Source organism: Chrysoperla carnea, chromosome 1, assembly GCF_905475395.1.
Source record: "Chrysoperla carnea chromosome 1, inChrCarn1.1, whole genome shotgun sequence".
In the NCBI taxonomy this organism is placed as follows: Eukaryota; Metazoa; Arthropoda; class Insecta; order Neuroptera; family Chrysopidae; genus Chrysoperla; species Chrysoperla carnea.
The window spans coordinates 87392156-87416361 of record NC_058337.1 but is presented as its reverse complement, the minus strand read 5'-3'; the positions used below and the strand labels follow the sequence as shown (position 1 = coordinate 87416361).

Sequence of the window (24206 nt, the reverse complement as noted above, 5' to 3'; positions counted from 1 at the left end):
TCTTTCACATGAAATTGGAAATTTACAAAATTTACTATATTAGTGTCGCCAGTGATTCATGGTAGCCATGGTAGGTAATTGCATTTTTCATCACTATAATATTCACTAATTAATAATGAAACAAGGCAATTTTTAGAAATAGCAATAGTATACTATTATAGTCTTACAGAGGAATGTTAAATCATATAATTTTGTCGGTATTGTCTGCCTATCATAAAAGGATACTTCATCCTTTTTTGAAAAGTGCCTCAATTAGATTCTATAGTGCTAATAAACCACTTAAAAGAACACAATTTTTATTCAATCACTAAGTGCCATTTAAATTTTACGTTTGACGAAATTTTTCAAAAATGATGATTAATTGCTTTATAGTCATGACGTTAGTATATGTAGACAAATGCGCTCATTGTTTCTATGATGGTTAGGTTAGGCTAGGCTGTCCTGGAGTGGGACACACTTAGACCATAGGGTCCGTTGTGATAACGAAAAAAGGGTTGGCCCATCCCCGGCCACTACTCCATTAACCATTTGAAGCTGTTTAAGAACAGCAGGAGTGCTTTGACGTCGACGGACTTTAGGTCGGAGAGATCGTCAAAGAGAGGCTGGCTCAAGTACGCCCATCTCCTCATGAAAAGAGCTGCGCAGTGACAGAGAAGATGAGACATTGTCTTCTCTTCCTTACCACCGTGACAGCTCCAGCAGTAGTCGTGATACACTGCCAAACCCAAGCGTTCAGCATACCTGCCGCCCAACCAGTGTCCTGCAATAGCCGCAACAACTTTGCGAACAGATATTTTCTATGATAGTTGTTTATAATTTAAACTTTTTTGTTTACATAGCCGTATGACAAATTATATTAAAAAGTGAACATTTTGAATGGAAAATACTCGATTATACAGCTGCATTAATTATGCATGAATAACCCTGTACATAAGCTATACATAATTTTTTTTATTAAGAAAAATAATTTATCAATGTTTATTGATGTTATTATCGTATTTTAATAAATAAATAAAAAAAATCACATTACATAAAAACTGAAAAATAACTATCAATAATACAAAATAATAATTCTATAAACTAAATCAATTTTGTATTCATATTCATTATTCACCTTGGTAAACTATTTAACTGGTTATCCGATAAAAATATTAAAAAAAACAAACGTTTTTGTTTCACGATTAAAAATTGTGTAGAGTAGTAGGGATTTTGATGAGAACTCATCGACATAGCTTATTCATGTGATAAAAAAAACCACAGAGTTGCGTGGAAGAGCGTGTTGTGTGTTTAAACACTTTGAATCTGAGACTATGTTTTAAATTAATTGTTACCTACACTTCTATTTATAAAACCTGTGTGCGTTCAAGACTGATCATGAATTGATTAAAGAATTCTTTTTTCAATTCATTTTTATAAAATTTTGTTTGTTTTGAATATTAAGTTTTAACTTTTACTTTTTGTTTGTTTGTTATTTATTCTGGTAAAAAAAATGTCGATACCTGGAAAACATACTGAAAATGGTGTATACGAATTTGATTATTTGAGAAAGGCTGATACATCAACAAATTGGGAGAAATTTCGTAAAGGATTGTGGAATCCAGAAACTAATGAAATATTAGGTCGGACTTTTAAAAGTTGGGGTAGGTTTTAATTTATGTTTTTTTAGTATTTAGTGCTTTGGTTTTGTACTTTTTATTTAGCCAACCAAGTGAGTGATTTAGGTCAGATTTAGTTGTTTATTTTACTTTTTTTCACTGTTTTCAGTTTTAGATCAGTCTCTTTTCCGCCAAAGAATTTAATTTTTCATAATTCTAAAAGAATTGTTACACTTTCATAAAAGAAACATAATTTTCTTTGATCATTCATTCATTAAAGTTCGTTTAGCAACCCTAGAAATTTTAATGTATTATGAAACTCAAGTCTTTTTTTAAGGCTCAATAGTCAAAATTGAACAAAATTTACTAATGTAATATTAAATCCATGCTTACTATCTGCGCCCGTGAGCTAAGAACCTTTACGTCACTCATTATGCGTGGGCTAAGTAGTTCATTACCGTACGCATTTTCAATAGTTCACTTATTTTTTCATTACCACACTCATTTTTTTTATCCTGTATATACGAAAAGGTATACCTACAAGTATACGTCAAGGTATACCTACTAATTTTAGTCCCAAGTTTGTAACGCTTAGAAACATTGATGGTACCTAAGAAAAAAATTTGGGTATATAGGTGTTCATAAAATCAACTAATTAGTTCATTTCCGTTTGTCCGTCCGTCCGTACGTAAACACGATAACTCAAAAACGAAAAAAGATATCAAAAGATATTGAGTTCGTAAATGGGAAAATAGGTCAATTGAGTTTTGTCAAAAGTTTAAATGGAAAAAATATTCGTTAAAAAAAATAAACAACTTTTATTTGAAACATTCTTTCGTAAACGTCACCATTTTTCCCCGTGAGAACGCAAATTATGATAAAACTTTGATGTACATTTTCTCCAAAACTAAAAAAAGATACTAATTTGAAAATTTAGAGAGAGCTTCAACTAGTGAGAGCGAATTATTCTCCAAAAAAAGCTAGAACTTTAAAAAAGTTGAAGTAATTATTTGATAGTTTAGATTTTGATAAAAATTTGGCTAATTTGATTGGTTGAAAATGATGGATCTCCTTTTTTAAACTAATTTGATGGTTTTCAAGTGAAAACAAGGAATTGACTGAGTTAATTGTTGAAATACCTTGTATAGCAAGTGTTGAATGTCAGTGTTTGCATTTTTTTTTTATAAATTAGAAGAGTTTAAAAACCACCACAATAGCGGCAAAAAGGCAATTATGTGATTTTCGAAAATTTTCAAAAGTATTTTTTAGAATTTTTTTTAGGCATGCATTTTGAAAACACGGAAATATGATAAATGTGATTTTTTTCTCATTTTTACGTACCCTTTGAGCCCATCCAGCCGCTCGCGCTGTAAATTGCATGCCGATGTATCAATTTATAGCTTGACTTTGTTTGCACTACCTTATGTTACAGAGGCAGGCAATACAATATCACAGAAAACCACTAAAATTCTTTACAAAAAGTCTTTATGGCGTGTAAGCGTGTAGCTGTCAATAACCACTCTATCTTTCATATTTTAGGATAATTTATTAATTCTTAAAAAGGCATGCAGTAGAAAATGGGAGAACGTTTTCTGCCATTATCTCCTAATCTATAAGCATAATTTATACCGTGTGTGTTTGAAGCATCTTGGGATAGAATTATGTCTGTAGTATGACTGAATACAGAATACATTCGTTTAGTAATGCATCTAAAAGAGTAAGACTACAGATACGATAAACAGATACGATAGGACAAGCTGTTGTATGCCTGCAGAGAGTGGGAGATTTGTTGCATACAAATATTATTAATTGCTTTGATAACGTTCAATCATTACTAGTATGTGAATGCTTTTGGAAATACGTGTTTGTATTCTGTTTATTGGTATTCCTTTGGTATACATGTATTGGTAATCCAATGCATGTATATAATACCTCTCTTTTAGATGCATTACTTAATGAATGTATTCTGTATTCAGTCATACTACAGACATAATTCTATCCCTAGATGCTTCAAACACACACGGTATACTTTTGATTACTTGTAATAATTGTAGTGTTATCTGAATTTTATTTTCAATTTTTAATTTATCTGTGTGTGCACGTGTGCTTTAATGATCATTAAAGAATATTTCGAAAAAACCAAAAGAATTAAAATATTCAAATTTCGTCTTTAGGATTTGTATTACTTTTGGTTGTAAAAAATATTTGAATGGGAAATTTTAGTGCACTTTAAACTATTTTATTATTATTTAGATTTTTTTTTGTATGTACACCCGGCTTTATTATACCATGTATATGAAAATATACCAAGGTATACTAAGTTTAGTCCCAAGTTTGTAACGCTTAAAAATATTGATGCTATGAACAAAATTTTGGTATAGTTGTTCATAGATTCACCTAATTAGTCTATTTTCGGTTGTCTGTCTGTCTGTCGCTTGTCCGTCATCACGATTACTCAAAAACGAAAAGAGATATCAAACTAAAATTTTTATATCGTGCTGAGGACGTAAAAAGTGAGGTCGAGTTCGTAAAAGAGCAACATAGGTGAATTGGGTCTTGGGTTCGTAGGACTTGTAAACCGTTAGAGATAGAACAAAAGTTTAAATGTAAAAAATGTTCTTTATAAAAAAAATAAACAACTTTTGTTTGAAACATTTTTTCGTAAACATCACTGTTTACCCGTGAGAGCGCAAATTATGCGCAAATTTTATAGTATGTATTATATGGGTATATCAGTTATATATGTGTATGTGTAGTGCGACAGAGTAATTAACACTGTCTATACATGGTATTTAAACAATTAACTCAGTCAATTGTTTGTTTTCACTTGTTATAACATTTGTTTTGATATTTATAATAATTGTATTTTATATTATTATCGTCATATTTTGTAGATAAGAGTTTTCAAACAAGCATTTTTATAATAAGGGCCGACAGGCTTCTTGCGTTATTAAAATTTTACTTTGGATATAGGTATGTAATCATATTCGAGGAATCGAGGATATTAAATGTTTAGTCTACCTACTCTAAACATTAAGTTTGTAATGGTTAGGAATCTTGATTGTAGAAGAAAAGTAGATTTTATAATACGAGAGTTGTAAAATAATTCCTTACTTTTAAAAGTACCTACAATAACTTTTAAAATAATAAAAAAGATAAAATATTACAATTTTTTTTGAGTAAATAATAGATTGTTTTATAAAATTTCAATGATGAAAAAATAATAATTTGACGTAACTATTTTACGATAAGAATATTTAATATTCAATAAAATCATTTAAGGCTGACTAAAAACACTGACATTATGAGTTAATTTCTCATTAACGGTACATAGAATCGATATAAATTATTTACAAAAGACGAATTTTTGGTATAATTTTCATTTTTACGGTATCGAAATACCTTAAGGGTGTTCTATACATATTTTTTATCAATGTATTAAATTTTAGATCGTTTTTCCTACCAATCTGTTGAACCAAATATTATTTCAATTTGAAATTTGGATATGTTGTACTACTTTCAAATCTACCTGTTATGTCTAGCTTGATTTTTCAAAATTTTCATTAATTTCCCCAATTTTCATTTTCAAAACGAATATATAATTAAATTCGAAAAAATTCGAGATAGCCTTAACATAGCAAATAGCATTTGCAAAGTATACATTTGCAAAAATTTCAAAATTTTCCTTTACTTTTCATTATTGGTAGGAAAAATACTTTCAATTTTATATATTTTTACAATTCTCCTTCCTATCTACAATATAAGCAATAAAACGTTGTGTGTGTATGTGTATTCAATTTCTCCTCGTTTAGTTAGGTCTGTTTAAACTTGTATGCCTGTCTATATAGAATATGGTTTGTTTTATCTTTTCCTAGTGCCACTGAGTTTTAAGTGATATTTTCATTTTTTAGTGACAAAAATTTTCAGTTTTTTAAAGAGTTAAAGAAGAAGCTTTGTGTAAATTTATTTTAAAGTGTTTTATTTTGACGTGGATTTTTATATAGAAGGTGTGTACATTATACTGCTATTCTAATAACCTAATTATTTTAACCATAATTTAATAATATTTTTTTTATAAATAGACGTTTAGTTTCGATCACAGAAAACTTTTAGGTATGTTTTTAAATCAATTTTTTAAAACAAATTTTATATAATATAATTTATTAGCTCGACTGAAAATGTAACTTTCCCTGATATTGAAGCGTCTACTAGCCGTTTAGTTCAGTCCAATTCAAGGTAATTATCTTAAATTTTTTCAGTTTCTAAAATTATAGAGTAAGACGGACAACTTGGGCATCTCTTAAACCTCTTGCTTGTTATGTTTTTCCAAATAACATCAATGCAAAATTTTGGGAAAACTCGAGAATTTGGAAAATGTTATACCCATAATGATTTTTTTTTTTTTAATTTTATTGTGTATTGGTCGAATACGTATTTTTTAACTTACATGTGAAAGTGAGAAAATGGCTATATTTCGAGAACGGTTAGTTTTAGGGCAAAAAGGACGAAAATTTTCAGCATCTCCTGAACCTTTTGTTTAGAAATTGATAAGCTAATTTGTTTTATCGGTTAGTTTTTTATTAAATTATGAATCCACATTTATATTTCAAAAATTATGAGGGTCGCTTCACGACACACAGCATGAGCTCATTTACAAATTTTACATTGGTAAGAAAAATTAAACTTATATGAAATAAATGCTGATATGAACTTTTAAATTATAATTGGGATCTAAAATAAGGTATATTAAGCTTATAAAATCAAGAATTGTATATAAATTATTTTACTAAAGTCCATTTAAAACCATTTCAAGTTGATGCGGATCTCTTTTAATATTAAATACAAGGGCAATTAAATATTACCTAACAAGCAGTCTGCGACTTTGTTATTTATAATGGAAAAGAAATTGTATTCGAAAAAATCGTTTGATGGTTTTTCCTACCAATCTCTTGAACCAAATATTATTTCAATTTGAAATTTGGATATGTTGTACTACTTTCAAATCTACCCCTTTTGTCTATCTTGATTTTTCAAAATTTTCATTAATTTCCCCAATTTTCATTTTCAAAACGAATATATAATTAAATTCGAAAAAATTCATATTTAATTAAATGGAATAAAATAGCATTCCTATCCAATTGGTGAATGAAAATTTCAAAATTTTTCTTTACTTTTCATTATAAGAGGGAAAAACGCTTTCAATAAAAGAATAATAAGAGAATACACACAATGTTGTATGCATATACAAAATGCAATGAATATTTGTTGTGTGTTATAAAATAATGTAGTATGATATTTGTACCTCCACCTACACAACACAGGTATGATAAGAAGGAGTGTTTACAGAAAAATAATAACTATTTGACGTCGCTCCTTTTCATCGCATAATAAAGATATATTACTCTCTCTTATGTATTGGGAATTGAATAAAGTTGAGCCTGTTAATATTTAACCCCATTATTAGGAAAGCAGATCGTGTAGCTTTCGACGAATCAACCAATGAAGCAGAGAGGTATGGTATTAAACTGGAAACTAAATAATTATAAGAAAGCATTTGGGTGGAAGGATTTTAATTGTTTTTTATAGATACCTGTCGTTAGTGTCCAAATTTAATGAGGGGAAGAGGACAAGCTTAACGAAACGAGGTGGGTATGAAATGCGTAGCGTTGACGCTGCTCTATCGCATACAAGTGGACCTAGTTGCCATTTAGGCCCATCTTCACCTAAATGCACGATCATTGGTAAAACATTTAGTAAAGTATTTATCAAAACGGCCAATAAAGCTATGAAAAGAACCTGATAAAAACTACGGGCCTTTTAACTCCCAACCAAATATTTGTGAAGAGGCCATGTTAGAGGAAGCAAAAACATTTCTTTTACGATTAAAAAACAACGTACCATCAAAAAAAAAAGTCGAGGAAGAAACAAGGGGTCAACATGACAATGCAAAATGGCGAAAACTTCACAAACATATGTTGATTAATCGTAAAGAAACAACTTCCTGACATAATTTAGTTGAAAATTTACTAAATGGGGGAGTAAGTATTTTCAAAATCAATGGAATATGGTCGTATCAATGAAACGGTGGCATTAAATCTGTATGAAATACAGAATAATGTAGAAATTGAAAAATGCGGCCTGTTTATTGATTTTGAAAATCCTTGTCTTGGGTCAGTCCCGGTGGTTTGGTTGGGACCGAAGACATTGTAGACATTAAATGCTTCGTTTCGTTAATAAGATATTTTGGCCACAAATAAACAAAAAAGTTACACTGTAGAGGGAAATAAAAACAGGTAAGCTTTTTACCCTTACTATTATCAAATACAAGGGCAATTGATATTACAAAAAGTGAATTATGCGATTTGGTAATTTATAATGGAAAAGAAATTGCAGTCAAAAAAATCGTTAGGGATAATGATCTTTGGAAGATTGTAATGCTTCCAAAATTGCAAGCATTTTATTTAAATTGCATTATTCCAGAAATTATTGATGCCCGCATTCCCAGAGACATGAAAATTCGAACCTGTAATTTGTTTTCCAAAATAATATAGATAATAAGATAAGACAGTAAAATGAAATGTACAAGTACATATCATATTTCTTTCAATAGTTAAAAAATACGAAACATAATAATGTTTCAAAAATAAATAAAAATTTATATATGTGTGTGATTTTGTTATGAGTGAGATATGTAATTTATGTTTATAAGTAAATGAGAGAGACAGTATATATGTACTGTTTGTGTATTCAAAAGTGAAATGACAAAGGGAATATGTATTTGATTAACAGAAGATAGAAGATTGTATCGGTAATGAATATATACATATTATTGGCTACTTGATGTTATTATAAAGTATTTCTCCTCAAAAATAAAAAAATACTTTTCAGAAGAAAGGGTAATAAATTTAACTAAAATATTTAAAATACCGTGGCGGGCTCTGGGCGGACAAAGTTTACTTTGTTTTGTATAGATTCGGCTTAAATTAACCTCCCAGTATAGGGAACGTATCTAGTAGGTATCTATTATACAATTCAATATTATTTACGTTTATTTAAGAGTATGCAATACAGTATATCCGCCGATCAAAGTATCAAGAGGACAAAAGACCAATTGTAATTTTGGAACAAATTCATTCTTTATAAAAACAATACTAATCGAGAGTAAGGTGTCCCATATATGTAATATACTCCTATATGGGCAGTTGGTACGGGAAAGAATGTCCAAACATTACGGTGCCGACAATATTTGTTTTCTCTCTCGTTCGAGACATTTTATCTATACTGCGCATGCTTGAGAATTCTCTAAAATATGTATTACATGCGCAGAGCTGACAAATGCGATCGGAAGAGTGAGAGAACGATACACTATCTGTTTCACTTAGTCCGAACGCCTTCCACTTATAGGAACTGACCATATATGTTTACGTATTACATATATGAAGGTGTCCATATTTCAAACTTTGATTAAACTACAGGGTTGTCCAGTCAATAACAAAAAATCTTCATACTGTATATTATTTGATTATTTCTTTTTCACATTTTATTCTCAGAAGGCGGTCCTTTCCTTGTCAATGTGGCCTTTATATTTTCTGTCGGAACTATACAAGAGTTTTTTTTTAGTTTTATCAAAGATAAACTGCTTCAAAAAATTAGGTAGGATAGAAAAAAAATTCTTTTGTATTTTCCAGCTGGTGCAAAATTTAAATTTCCTATTTATAAAAAAAAAAAAAAAAATATGCAATCTACAAAAAAAATAAAGCAATCTACAAAAAACTTAAGTGAGATAGTAGTAAAGAATAAAAAAACCTATCGAATCGACATAGGCTGGTTACGATTTCATTGGGTATTCTCCGGAAATCGCGAAATTTGAGCGAAAATCATCGTTTTTTGTTTTCCCTGTGAACGGTTCAATTTTTTATATAATTATTTGTAATAAACATAAAATATTATATATCTCTACCGAGTAATAAATTTCGATTTTTGCCCCAATATCTTAGAACAATTTTTGTATTGTATAAATACGTATTTCGACTACCAAGTAGTCATCATCAGTATGAAATAGCTAATCGTAATTACTCTTATTGTGTATGTTACTCGTTGCTAATTTGATGGCGGACTGCACTACCGAGTAGAAAAATATCATTTTGAAAAAATAGAAAATTGCGGTTTTTATAGCGAATTTTTCGGGAAAAGGGTCATTCTTATAAATCGACCATTGTCTAAGATTGGAATGGCCTAGAGAAACGATCGTAGGCTTAAATTCTTCGTGAAGGATTGTATTATTTTGAACAGCAAAATTGTGTTTTTTCTTTATCCCGACATTTTTGATTTGGTACCAGGATAAATGCGTGACTTTCGACCTGCCAACAGAAGCAACAAGTACGTACTTTCCACAGAAAATAAAGAAAAATAGTATACATCACACGAACAGCAAAAAAATCAGGACGATTTCGAAAAAGCATTTTTAGTCAAGTATTCAATCATCGTTATTAATTTTCTATTTCATTCACTATATTCCAGACTTTTATTCGTTTTATTTTTTCGACTTTTCCGACTTTACTATCTTTCTTATAATTTTTCTTCTATTCGGATAAAATTTTTGCTTCTCGATAGCAGGCTTTTGGGCTTTCTCATTCGTAGACTACTTGGAGTTTTTAGGGTAGAAAATTAAATAAAATATTGCCAAATGAAATAAAAAAACACGTTCAATAATCTCTTCTAATCTGTATATAGAGAGAACTTTGCATACATCACGAATAAACTTGAGGTATACATATAATGTAAATCAAATCCATTAAATTTTCTTTTAAATAGTTTCAATCCATTACCTAATTCAACAAATTTTTTTGTACCCTTATACAATAGTTTAACCTTGAGAAAAACCGGCAAAATTTTTGAAGTAACAAATATTATGTATTACATATTATATATTCCACCTACCGTAGACAATATTTTCGCCTCTCACCTATCAATAAATAAGTAAAATCGCCCTTGAGATAGGCTAATTATAAATTATCTTTACTTGTACAGTTTTTATTTCTTATGAAAAGTATAATTAGTACAAGGCCCTATTATTGAACGCAGTATGTGGCCATCATTTTTTAACGACCATATGTTTTTTTTTTGTTACAATTTTTTTTTTTACAAATGATTTACACAACATCATATGATTCCCAAGGTTTTTTTTTCAAGATGTGTTTCATAACATCTTGAGATGAGATAATATCTTCTCCGATAACAACTATTCAATTTCATTCATCTTTGAAGGTTGAGTTCACGCCAAAAGGGCAATGAAAACTAAGTTGAAGCTTGTGGGTATATTTTCTGTCACTGTAACAAATTTGAGTAAGGATTTTCAAATAGATGGTGGTCATATGAAATTTGTAAAGATCTCATCGAATAACAAAACTCGAAATAATGAGATTTGTCATACCTTCGTTCAATGGATACCAGAGAAAACTTGAATTTTTGCTATTATTCATGTTGGCTTTGAAGACTTCTCAGGTGAACTTTTTGGCAAATGTTTAGTTAATTTGTATTCCGATATTATGCGCAAGTGTATCAAAGACCGTTTACCTGAGCATTTCCCTCCGTATACGTTTACCTGAGTTTTATTGACATTGCGCCCTTACGCATTTCAAAATCTCCTAGGTTTTGTTTACGATCGTTTCAGACTGCTTTTTGAAACACTGGTGAGAGCGTTCTTTCTCAAGAAGTGAGGGAAAGTATTTCCCAAAAATGCTAATTTTTAGGAATGACTCTCTTTTGAGCCTCGGAAATATAAAATATACTAGCATATAAAAAATCCCAATCTGTTTCTTTACGAGTTATGCTAAACGATAAGATACTTATTATGAAGAATAATAAATTTGTTCAGGTTCTTAGCCACAGAAGAAGATGTTAAGTGATTATGCCTTGACTCAGCTATGGAATGGTTTTAATCCTACAGTAATCGTACAGTACCAATTTTTCAGTATCGAAAGTAAAAGAAAAACTCGATTGTTTTGATCAACCCAAGTGTAGATGCAGATGCACCCCTTAATGTAATCCTGGCAGCGCCCATGACTGCGTCTATTCTTATTATACATGATTAAACCATTTCGTTTGTTGTGTATGGATGGATTTTGTGCTTCCGTAGGCTACTATCAATCTGATTAGGATTTTTAAAATTTTCTTTTTTTGTAGTTAATAGTCTACTTATTTCTCAAATGTCTTGGCCAAATAGATTTTATTTACGACTATTTTCATTTCTTTAATGGCAATGATTGATGTCTGACTTATCTCTATCAAACTCTTCTTCAACGATATTAACAGATTAATTATGGTGCCTTCACACCGATCAAAATCGACTGATCTTAAATAATAGATTTAATTTGAAGTTGTTACTTCAAGTGTCGTTACAAATTGCCTCTATATTTTGTTGTACAGTAGCGCAATTAGGATAAACCGATTCTGTTCAAGGGTTCAAGGTATTGGGCTCTGCTTATTTGGGACCCACTTATACAAAATGATAGAATTTCTATGCTTTTGTTCAATGTATAATGTATACAAATTATAAATATTACCTATATCATTGAAACATTATAATTATTAAATAAATAATGACCATTACTTTTAAATAAATAATTTATTTTAAAATATTTATCTTATTTTAAAACTTTTATATAAACTTACTATCTAATATACTTATTAAATTATCCAAAGATGTCACATGTCGTTATTTATTAATAGTTTCTATACATATATCTAAATATTCCTGAATATCAAATTTTTTTTCAATAAATTATTTTAAGCAAAAATACTGCACAGTTTTAACCAGTTTTGCTTATCTAATTTATAAGATCCCTAGATATATATATTATGAATGTGAAAGTAAGGTTGTTTGTGTGTTTGTTTGTTACGCTTTCATGTAAAAATTACTGAATGGATTTGAATGAAACTTTATAATAATATAGTTAATACATCAGGATAACACATGAGCTATAATTTAAAAATGTATATTAAAAAATTCTATTATTGGGTAACATGTTTTTTTTCGAAGGTCTTTGCTAAATCTTGAGGCAATTCAAAATTGCATCCTAACCTTCTCAAACAAGCTAGTCTATTAAATATATGAAAGCGCAAATAAATGTGCAGTACAATAATAATAAAAATAATAATATTGGGGTTTAACCTCCATTTTTCAGTCCACGTCTATCATAGAGAGCACTCACATCATTATTTTTAATCTTCATTAATTTAAATTGATTAAACTTCTTTTACTCCGTTCTTATCCAAGTGACGACAGTGTGATCAATTTAACCCCATTAACTATTTTTGTTCAAATTGCCGCTGCTTGGATTCGAACCCGCAACCTTCCAGCCAGTAAACAAAGCAAGTAGATCCGCCTTAGATCGCTGGGCACTGGCCGATCCATAAATGTGCAGTACACAGGTAACAATTAATATACTGCAAAATTTGTAAAGGTACATGCACATGTTTTGTCCCGAAATACATGTAGATTGTAGAACGTAAATCCATTTGAATAAAAATGTTTTAAAAACTGTGCCCAACTGTAGCATTTAAATATATATTGCATGTATTTATTATAAACAGACTTAACAAAATCATTGAATATTGTTAGTTATATTATTATAATTTATAATAATTACATTTAATAGATAATTAATTAAAATCAAATAACATGTAATATAATTATATTAATAGATCAGTTTGTAATATAAAAACAAGTGAAAACAAACAATTGACTGAGTTAATTGTTGAAATACCATGCATAGTAAGTGTTGATTTCTTTATTACACATACAAACATGTGACACATACATAACTGATAATCAAGTATAGTACATATGTAAATGACTTTATAGTGTTCTGCATTACCGACCGACATTTAGTGTATAGTTTGTACACATATTATAAAATTTCCGCCTAATTGGCGCCCTCACGGGTAAACAGTGATGTTTACGAAAAAATGTTTCAAACAAAAGTTGTTTAATTTTTGATAAGGAACATTTTTTATATTTAAACTTTTGTTCTATCTCTAACGGTTTATAAGATGGGTCCTACGGACCCAAGACCCAATTGACCTATGATGCTCATTTACGAACTCGACCTCACTTTTTACGTCCTGAGTACGCTGTAAAAATTTCAGCTCGATATCTTTTTTCGTTTTTGAGTTATCGTGACCACAGACGGACGGACGGACGGACGGACAACCGGAAATGGACTAATTAGGTGATTCTATGAACACCTATGACAAAATTTTTTTCCTAGCATCATTATTTTTAAGCGTTACAAACTTGGGACTAAACTTATAATACTATGTATATTTCATATATACATGGTATAATAATCGATGCGTGTTTAGTTATGGTTAATCTTTAGTGCGTAAAGCATTTAGAGTCAGATTAAAAACTTTCTGGTTAACTAACATAATTTGTATGAATTAATAGACGTTAGTACAAATGCAATTTGTTACAACTTTATCTACCGGTTGTATCAGAATAAATGGCTAATCGGGAATGCAAAACAAGAAATTTGGTAAAATAAGACTTACCTTTTATGCATAGAGACATGATGTTTATATATACTTAATTCTACTGCTCATGTATATGTATGTGATTGAATTACTCGTAACCGACTGGGCAAATTTTGATGAACTTTTGTGAGAGTGTTTGAGGTGGATGCTTTAAAATTGGCTCCGAAAGGAGGTGCTGCGATCGAAATCCATGGAATTTTTTTAGAAAATTTGAATATCGAAAAAATGCAATCGATGCGATCGAGAACAGCGCGCCTTTGTTTAGACAGAGGCGCGCTATTTCGGAGCTTTGAGAGTTTTCTATAGTACTTTTTTCTACAAATACTGTAAATTAATGAGCGCTTTCTACAAAATTCTTTACTAACTTTTTGTTTTACATGCAAAACGCCGGTGGCGGGTGCCTCCTTTTTCACGCCCTAGTTACGGTCCTGATGATGGACAATTCGCGATCTCAAGAAACCATAGATAGCCATTAAAATGTTATCTATGGTGGTTTGGAGTCGCGAATAACCAAATCAATGCTCAAAAAGGTTTGTAAATAATTATAAATTGATTTAGATTTATGAAAGCTTGCAGACTTGACATGAGAAACTCTAATTTTTGCTGTGCATTGTTTTCCCTTCACTCTAAGCAATTGATCGCATCATTGTTTCAAAAATTTTGCAAAAAGTTTGAAACTATGTTCGTACTTAACTCAGGAGTTCAATGGGAAATAAGAGTCCAAAAGGCTACCGCTTCAGGAATGTAAAATATAAAAAGAAAGTTTATCTTGTCCATACTTCATGAAAATTTTGAAAACTTTGAAGATATTTACTTATAATTTAAATATTAGTTACTTTGCATATGATTTCCGATTTAACACGGACACACTACACACGTTAGTTGATAGGCAGGTAATATAATTTGTAAATATTAAATTATACGTGGTAATTAAATAATATTATGTTTATTATCATTATTATCACTACGTATAAATATTATAGTTATTTTTCCATTAATTTTCTGTATACACAAAATCATAATCATAAATACTAAAAAAAAAAAACTCTTGAGCAGCAGGTCTCCTTCACTAAGGCCCTATTTCCTCCTCTAATAGATTTTCTTATTATTAAATATTTTTTTGATATGGTTATTTAAACCACGTATATATGAAATATATCAATGTATATTAAGGTATATCAAGGTATATTATATCAAGGTAGTTTATTTTAAGAACCAATCGATCGATTTTTTTACCATGGGTGAAGAGAAAATCGTATGCCCTTTCAAAAGAGGTATCACAAGGTAGGAGATGTTATTGAAAATTTCAAAGTCGAGGTGGGTGGGGATGAATGGATGAGACCTAAACTTCTGTAAGTACCATTTTAGAACTTCGCCGTCGATATCTAAATCGACGTGTTTTCACTCAAAACAATAATCACCTCAGATAACTTCCATCTTTTGTGCAGTCTATCGTAAGAACCAATCGATCGATTTCAATTTTTTTTATCATGGTTGAATAGAGTTTTAAATGAAGTTCAACAAAGTAGGGGGTGTTATTTGCAATTTCAAAGTTGGGGTGGCTAGGGGCAAAGGGGTGAAACCTAAAATTCTCTAGGTATCATTTTTGAACTTCCCCTCGATATCTTAATCAACGTGTTTTCACACAAAACAATAATAACATCAGGTCAAGAGTTAATAAGGGTGGATACTTTTGTAATGAACGCACTGTATACCATGCGTTTAATTTACATCTTGGCATAGGCATCTCCTACGATTATGACAGAGTACATGCGTTAAGCAAAAGTGTGTTGTAGCTTCGGTTCCCTTTAAGCCGTATGATGGTCCTTCTGCTGTGTGCCTGTAGAGGTAGGGAGTGGGGGCTTTTTATTGAATACAAATATTATTAATTGATTTGATAATTTATATAACACCTCTTTCTTATATGCATTGCATAATGCATGTACTCTGTCATACTCGTGGGAGATGCCTATTCCAAGATGTAAATTAAACGTATGGTATAATTTACACATTATTGGTCGCGATCTGATGATTGGAAATTTAGTTCAATATTTATCAATAGTTTTCATTTTTCAGTAGAATAATATAAAATGTTATTTTTACGAATTAATTAATAATAATGAATGCTACCATTAAATCACAATTAAAACATAATTTTATATCATTTCTTAAAAAAAAATTCAAAACTTTTGTTTTCATTATTATATTAAAAAGTGAATCCCCCACGTGCAAATACTTAAAAATATTTAATTTGATTTATTGTAATTTAAACCCGGAATTTCTTAAAACGTTTAGATAATTTATTTCTAATTAAAAATACATCTTCAAGGGGGAGAACAGTTTTGGTGCTCTAAACTATTATTATAATGGGTTTCCATATAAGACTTAAATATATATTATATGTTACAGGAAAAAGGGTATATTTTTGTAATAGGGTATTCTACTATTTTTGAAAAAGTACTTCAAAATGTTGATTTTGCTAATAAAAAGCCACCAAAAATTTATTTCTGAAAAATACACACGCTTTCTTCCCAAAAACTTAAATTAAATTTTAAACTGTCAAAAACGTGGGCATCCAATTTGGTGACGTAATATCGGTATCATTACACGAAATAACACAAATAAGTTTGACAGATATATTCATAGACATCTAATTATAATAAATATAAATACTTATTATCTATGGATATATTATACCCAGCTGTCTACACTGAACTAATTGATGGTCCATGGCTCATACCGATATGACATCACAGCAAGGCTTACGGCTCTCAGTTAAAAAATTACGATTTTTTATTTTAATATTTTAAAAGAAAAATGTGCTTTTATGACTCGAAATCAGAATATTTAAGTATATTTTTACATAAATTTTAACTCTTTTCAAATTTCATAATTTATTTTTGACTAACGATAATAGCCTAATTAATTTACAAAATTTTAATAATAAAGACTGATAATAAATATAAATTTTCATTTAAGCAAATGATTCGATTCAATGCAATTCAAGCAAGGCTTGGTTTTCTACCTCTAATATTTATCGAATATTACATTTATAATATAAAACTCAATATACATAATGGGGTAGAGAAGCGTGCAATTTTAATAATGCTATAAAACAAAACCCCATCGATATTCATACAAAAATGAATTGTTCATTTTATTATAACTTTTTTTAAAAATATAATTCGAGTATCAGCCAACAAAAATGTATTCATTACCCATTATACCAAGCTCTTCATAGAAACAGTAATTTTAAATGAATTCAGTATGAAACAATTTTTTTTTGTAAATAAACACTCGTGATAATAATGTTATCAAGTTTTTTGAAAAAATTATTCTCAGCACATATGTTTTATAAACGAGATATTATTTAATATGGCCTCCAAATTTGAATGTTAAATTTTATAAGCAACGTTTTTTAAAATTTTTAATGGTATATATTTTCTTCGTTTTCTTCAATTAGTGTCACTTAGACAGAGCTAAATTCCGATCTAAGTTAGCCTTCCAAAAATACTGTGATTAACAATTTTTTAAACAAATAGGATAATTAATTTTTTTGGGTGGATCTCTTAATAATTAATTCTTTTGTAAAGGTTGAGTTACATTCTATTTAATGTTGGGAATAAGTAATATAAAATAATCTTTGAACATCCCTCGTCAAAATCCTAATTCAGACTAATGACAGGTAATTTTATTTTAAAATCTTTATTTTAAATTGTTAAAAACACTTTATTTTAATTTTTTTTCTTGTATTTAAATACATGTGCAAAACAGACATTTTTGTAATATTTCACTGTAGCACATTTTTAAATACAGAAATACTATTAACATGAGGTATTTCTAACAACTAGACGACTCGTGTGAAATTTTCACACCCCAGGCAAAGCACCACCAACTTTGCGTCCAGTTTACCTCAGAGAATAAACTAGGCATTCGAGTTTACGCAGGTCTTAGAGTTTTGTATATACAGACAATACTTAAAACAAACAAGCCGTGGATAAGGTCTGGTGCAACCATAGATAAAATAATAGTACCATACCTTTGGGTGCAACCCTTGAGGTCCACACGAATAACTTCCCACCATAATAAATAGTTTAAAAAAATAAAATCGAACCGAATCTGCAAAATGTTATGAAATTCTTTTCAAGTCATACTTCTGTTAATACGCTTCGATCGACATCTCAACGAAGTGTTAAAGCCCTGTCTTAACTAACCATGAAACGTAATGATATGTTGAAAATCTCAATTTCGAAAATCGGACCCATTGTTAAAAAATTGTAAAATATAGGCAATTTTTTTACACAAATATGTTAAAAGTAGAAAAAAAGTTTAACAAAACATAGTTTTTTTTTTTGAAAATGATTATCTGAATAATCTATCAAATTAATTATCTTCAATACTTAAAAATAGAAAAATGCTTATCTTGAAAATAACACAACATTCAGGATCAATTTAAAATTAAGGTTGAAATAAAATATAACATCTAATTAATCTCCAGAATTTTGTTAAGGGATGGAAATGTTCAAAGATAATTTTAAAACGTTCATATTTTGCGTACTTCTCAATCAATCAATTGTACGTACCCACCAGTATAGTGTCTTAATTCATACTTGAGTAATTTATTTTATCAATTAAATTCCGATATCCATTGATATTATTGCATTTATAAACTGATGACTGTCTAAGTTAAGTAGTAAGAACATTTTTTTGTTTATTTATTTTCTATAGTGTGAGTGGATGCAAGGTTTTCATTTTTTATATTAATATTATAATAATGATGAAGCCGGTATTTTAAGTTAATCAGTTTGTACTGGATCACACTGGATTTTTTTAGAATAGCTTATAGCATACCTGTAGATTGATTGAAATAAGTAGTGATTGTTTATTTTTATTTTTATTATTTTTAATTTCATGCATAAATATCGTTCAGCAATTAAACACATATACATGATATACACATACATAGATATTATACATGCATAAAAATATTGTTAATTATTACACGATAAACCTATTTATATTTATTCTATCGTTTTCGATACAGCTGGGGTAGAATTGAGCCAGAAGTTTGAAAAATTTGAACAGTAAGACGGAATTGAATGCTTTCTTCATTCGAGTATATTTACGGTCAATTTAAAATGCAATTATAAAATGCATATTATTTATGCAAATTGCATATTTTTAGTTTCTTATAAATCAAGTAGGTCACAAAATTTTCTAATGCTCTAACAAATCGAATGAAGAAAACCGCATTCAAATCCGTCTTACTGTTCAAATTTTTCGAACTTGGACTGTTTTACGAATGAAAGTGAAATGATATTGAATTCTCAAAATAGAGATAGTAAGGCTAAAATATAGGCCAAGTCCGTAGCTAAATTTATGAACAAATGTTTCGAACTAAACAAAATAGAGTTGGTAATAAATAAACCAAGATTCCTTTTTTTTAATTTGTGTTTTACTATTTCAGGTCAATTATTTCTTTTTTACGCAATATTTTATACTGTTCTTGCTGCGCTGTTTGCAATATGTATGTATGGATGGATGTCTACACTCGATGAACATGAACCAAAATGGAAATTAGAAGAAAGTCGGATAGGCAAAAATCCTGGTTTAGGTTTTCGTCCAATACCATTGAATTTTGAACAAGAATCATTAATTTGGTATGAAGCACAAAATCAAACTAGCATAAAAGAATGGACAGAAATTTTGGATAACTTTTTAGAATGTAAGGAATTTAAAATAATATTGGTGTACCTACAAAGAGATTCATGAAAACGAGTTAAATGAACGGGGTTATTCCAAAAGTTGTTTAATTATAACCAAAGTTTTAAATCAGTTGATTAGTGATTTATTATTGAAAAATAAAAAAAAATTTTACGGTACCTTGGTGTCATTAAATTGTTAAATTAGCAAGAGATTAATGCGGTTTACATAAAACAAAAATTCCAAAATCACATTCACGGAAAAACCCATAAAAGTACCTACACAATAACACTAAAAATTTTTGCATTATCTAAAAAAAAACCACAATTTGAAAAAAAATTTTTTAATTCCTTTAATGAAACTATTCGTCTTTGCTATGCCCAGAAATTGTTTTTTCCATAAAATCTGAACTAAAAAATCGCTTAAACCATCAAGAAAACGATAAAAATCAATTTGAAAAAGATCCATTTTTCAGAAAGATGTTTAATTTTGATCCTTTTTTTTTATAAAAACTTACCGATCGTTCTATTTGTCTCCCAACTTGCTTTTCTATGAAAATTTTGTATGTATGCCTTTCACGTATAGATGTAAAATAAATTATTTACTGATAAATTTGTAATTTAAATTTACAGTGTATACAAATAATTCCAAACTACCTGGCGGTGGTAAAAATCAACAAATTTGTGATTTTGATAAACCACCTGCGCCCGGTAAGGTTTGTGCCGTAGATGTTGGGAACTTTGGTCCATGTTCACCACAAAATGGATATAGTTATAACAAATCATCGCCTTGTATATTTGTAAAATTGAATAAGGTAAGTTAAAATAATCTATAGAGTCCGCAAGCAATTAAAGATTTTAAAATTTAAGATAATTCTCCTGTCCAGTTTTTTAGCGGTATAATTAGGAGAAAAATAGTAGTTTTTAAGAAAACATACTTTGGAAAAAATTGCAGTATAGGAAGTTGTTAAAAAAAATCGGAAAAGTGCGAAAAACAGGTTTCTTGCAAAACGGAAAAAAAAGGGAAAAAGCATTTTGATAAAAAAACAAAAATAGATGGTGTGGAGCAAAAAAATTAGAGTATGTAGAGTCAAATCTGTTCTCAGCTTGTATGACTCACAGGAATTGGGTTCTGTTCTTAAATTTTAGCTTTTAATGGTATCTTTTTGTTTTTCGTAGCAAAATAATATAAAATTTGCCGCGCTATTTGCGAAAATGCAAAAATAAGTGCTTCGGAAATGCCGGACGCGATCGGTAACGAAGCATCTTATGAAAATTAAAAAAAAAACATCTTCTTTGTTAAGATTTGCCCTAAAACCTCTGCATAAATTATTTAATCTAGTAGATGCATTATAAAACCGTTTAAACGAAAATTTGACTTTAGCCAGTCTAATTTTTTGTCGTTTTTTCTTTTCATTTTCAAAGATATATGGTTGGCAACCAGAATTTTACAATGATCCCGATGATTTGCCAGCAGCAATGCCAGAGGAATTGAAAGCCCATATCAGAAGTTTACCACCACTGCAGGTAATGCTTATGTCTTTATTTGTTTTTGTGTTTACTAAAGCTTATTTTACGTAGATTACTTCTTTGGCTGTAAGTTGTTTTTGAATACATGCATATTTTATTTTCAGAGAAATCAGATATGGGTAACTTGCGAGGGACAAGATCCAGGTGATCGTGAGAATCTTGGTTCTATTGAGTACATAAATCGAGGTTTTCCATCTTATTTTTATCCATTTACAAATACTCAAGGATATTTAAATCCGTTGGTGGTTGTGAGATTATTAAGACCTAATTGTAAGCATAATTAATATTATAAGTGATATTTACAAATAATCTAAGAGGTATAGAGCAACATTCAATCTGGTAAATAAGCCTTTTAGTCAAATTGTAGCATTTTTTTTAGTCATATACCTACAGGGTGGCCCATATTAATCGATAATCTGAAATATCTTGAAGGGTAAATAAATTAGAGAAATAATTTTCAATAAAAAAATAATCAGGCCATAAGTAGACATCTTTTAAGCACTTAAAATTTTACCTTCATTTTTAGAATTATCTCGATCTTGGTTACCAACAAGAGAAAAATTAAAATTAAAAAATAGTTCCTCTATAAAAAAACACGGTAAATGAGGTTGCAAAATCCAGAGAATATATTTTATAATTCAGGAATAGAATGTTAAAATTTTTCGAAGAATTTCTTGAGTATTTGAAGAAGAAATGCGTATTTTTAGGCTTCTTTTGATTGATTTTGTTGTTAAAAGAAGTTTAAATTTCTCCTGCACATATTTCACATTAGTCTCTTAGCACTGGCGCGGCTTCTAGTTGACTAGAAACCTTAGAAGCCTTACTTTCTAGTGAGGCTTTTCTTACTTCCTTTATAGAGTAAACTCTAAAAGTCCTTTTTTTCACACTGTCTTCCGTGCGTCAAGTATACTCGCAGGACACCAGCAAATGTCTTCCAGTATTGTGTAACGTTTGTGCGGCCGTTATGAAAGTTATTTGCCAAGCGCCAAAAATTTTTCAGTTTTTACTTTCTTTACACTGTTTTACAGCAGCTTTCTCTTACGCTTAATTGCAAATTGCCGTGATACTGTCAGTTTGCGGTTGCCTTTTTCCAGTTTACTTTAACCACACCCGAAACCGCTATATCTCGAAAATGGCCGTTCTTCCATAAATATTTCCTATAAGAGAAAATACTCTACATCGATTCAGGAGATTATTTACCACTCGGCAGAGAGTTAGGGTTCATGGATTTATATTACATTACTTATAAAGTTACTTTCTTTTTTATAAGGAACAATTTTCTAAGAGAAGGTAACTTTTAAATGATCCTGAGTCCGCCATTTCTTTTAGGAAATTGTATAGTTACCCTACAGGATTAATTTTTCAATGTGTTGGTTAAAATGATAATTAAATATTCGAATAATTATAATTTCTCCGAATATAAATTTCAAATTAGCTTCGAATAATAAGATTTTATTTTGATACAAATAGAAATAAAGACTTATTATAAATTAAAATTATTCGAGAAAATTTGAATATTAAAATTCGAGTAATAAAAGAAATTTAAAAAAAATACCAATAATTCGTTCTTTCTTTTTTTTTTTTAGTACATATGATAATCAGCATAGAATGTCGTGCGTGGGCTAAAAATATTGTATACCATGGTGGTGACACATTTCGAGAAGGTTCGACACATTTCGAAATAATGATTGACTAACGATTGTGGATAATTAGTGTATTTAATTAATTTTATAGTAGGTATCTTATTTCAATTCTAATTATATACACAACTTACCTATATAATATAATTAAGTGTTATTGTATTCTTTAATAAACCAACGATGTATTCAAAAAAGTATATCAATATGCAATAATGTCTAATCTTAAACAAAACTGTTTAGTGCCATAAAAATATAATTAAATATTTCTTGTATTTATATTGTAATATTTGTTATTTTTTAAGTCATTATTGTACTTAATTATCCTATTAATTTTAGACATTTTAATTCGACGTAATTTCATAGTACTTCTAAACAAGTTTAAAATTTAATTAAAAATTGAATCGAAATCAATTTACTATTGTGGTAATTTCCTTGTAACATATTTTTCATAAAGATCCAGTCAAGCATTTAAATAATTAAGGAAAACAAGATACTTCGATTGATTACTGAACTATTTTATATATAATTTTTTTAAGCTCAAGAAAAAGCGATCAACTTCTTATATAATATTCAGAATGCGTCATTACTACAACGACTATCTATTTGATTGCAATCTTTTTGGCTTACTGTAGTTGAGTTTCATTAAAGGAGTAACTAATTTACAAATAGCAATGATACCATTATATTTCCTTAAAAAATTTTCAATATAATGTGGTAAAATTTACCGAACTACCAACATTTAAGTGATACATAGTTGAGTAATTAATTAAATAAGTATCTATGTTTTCTGAAACAGATAAAAATCCAACAAACAGAGTGATTTAAACAATTTTATCATAGATTAGTTTACGACTGATAAGTTCAAAACTACACTTATTTAGATAAATGTATATCTGCATATCATTTGTATATCTATCTTTCTGAGGAAGCTCATTCTTTACACAAAAATTTAATATAAAACTTATATGAACTGTTAAAATTTAAATAATTTCTTTAATGTTATTTTAAAAAAAATTGTTGTACTATTACATAAATAAAAAGTATTTTGAAGATTTTAATTTAAATTACTTTTTATATTTAAACCATTATAATTATTTTGATAAATTTAAATAAATATTATTATTTGTTTATTAAGTCGTTATTTCTGTAAACTGATACTAAATTCATATTATCTGATTCCTGACTGTATAAATATGAGGTAA

The 24206-nt window shown here is 29.1% G+C and overlaps 1 protein-coding gene across 1 annotated transcript; it reads left to right on the top strand.

Moving 5' to 3' along the window:
• The first annotated feature begins 1226 nt into the window (after positions 1 to 1226).
• LOC123297219 (sodium/potassium-transporting ATPase subunit beta-2-like) lies at positions 1227 to 23280 on the top strand. Its single transcript, XM_044878805.1, has 6 exons — positions 1227 to 1640; positions 19600 to 19857; positions 20468 to 20649; positions 21260 to 21361; positions 21469 to 21634; positions 22951 to 23280. Exons 1-6 carry the CDS (start codon positions 1490 to 1492, stop codon positions 23058 to 23060), a joined length of 969 nt encoding a protein of 322 aa, XP_044734740.1. The 5' UTR covers positions 1227 to 1489; the 3' UTR covers positions 23061 to 23280.
• Positions 23281 to 24206: the final 926 nt, after the last annotated feature.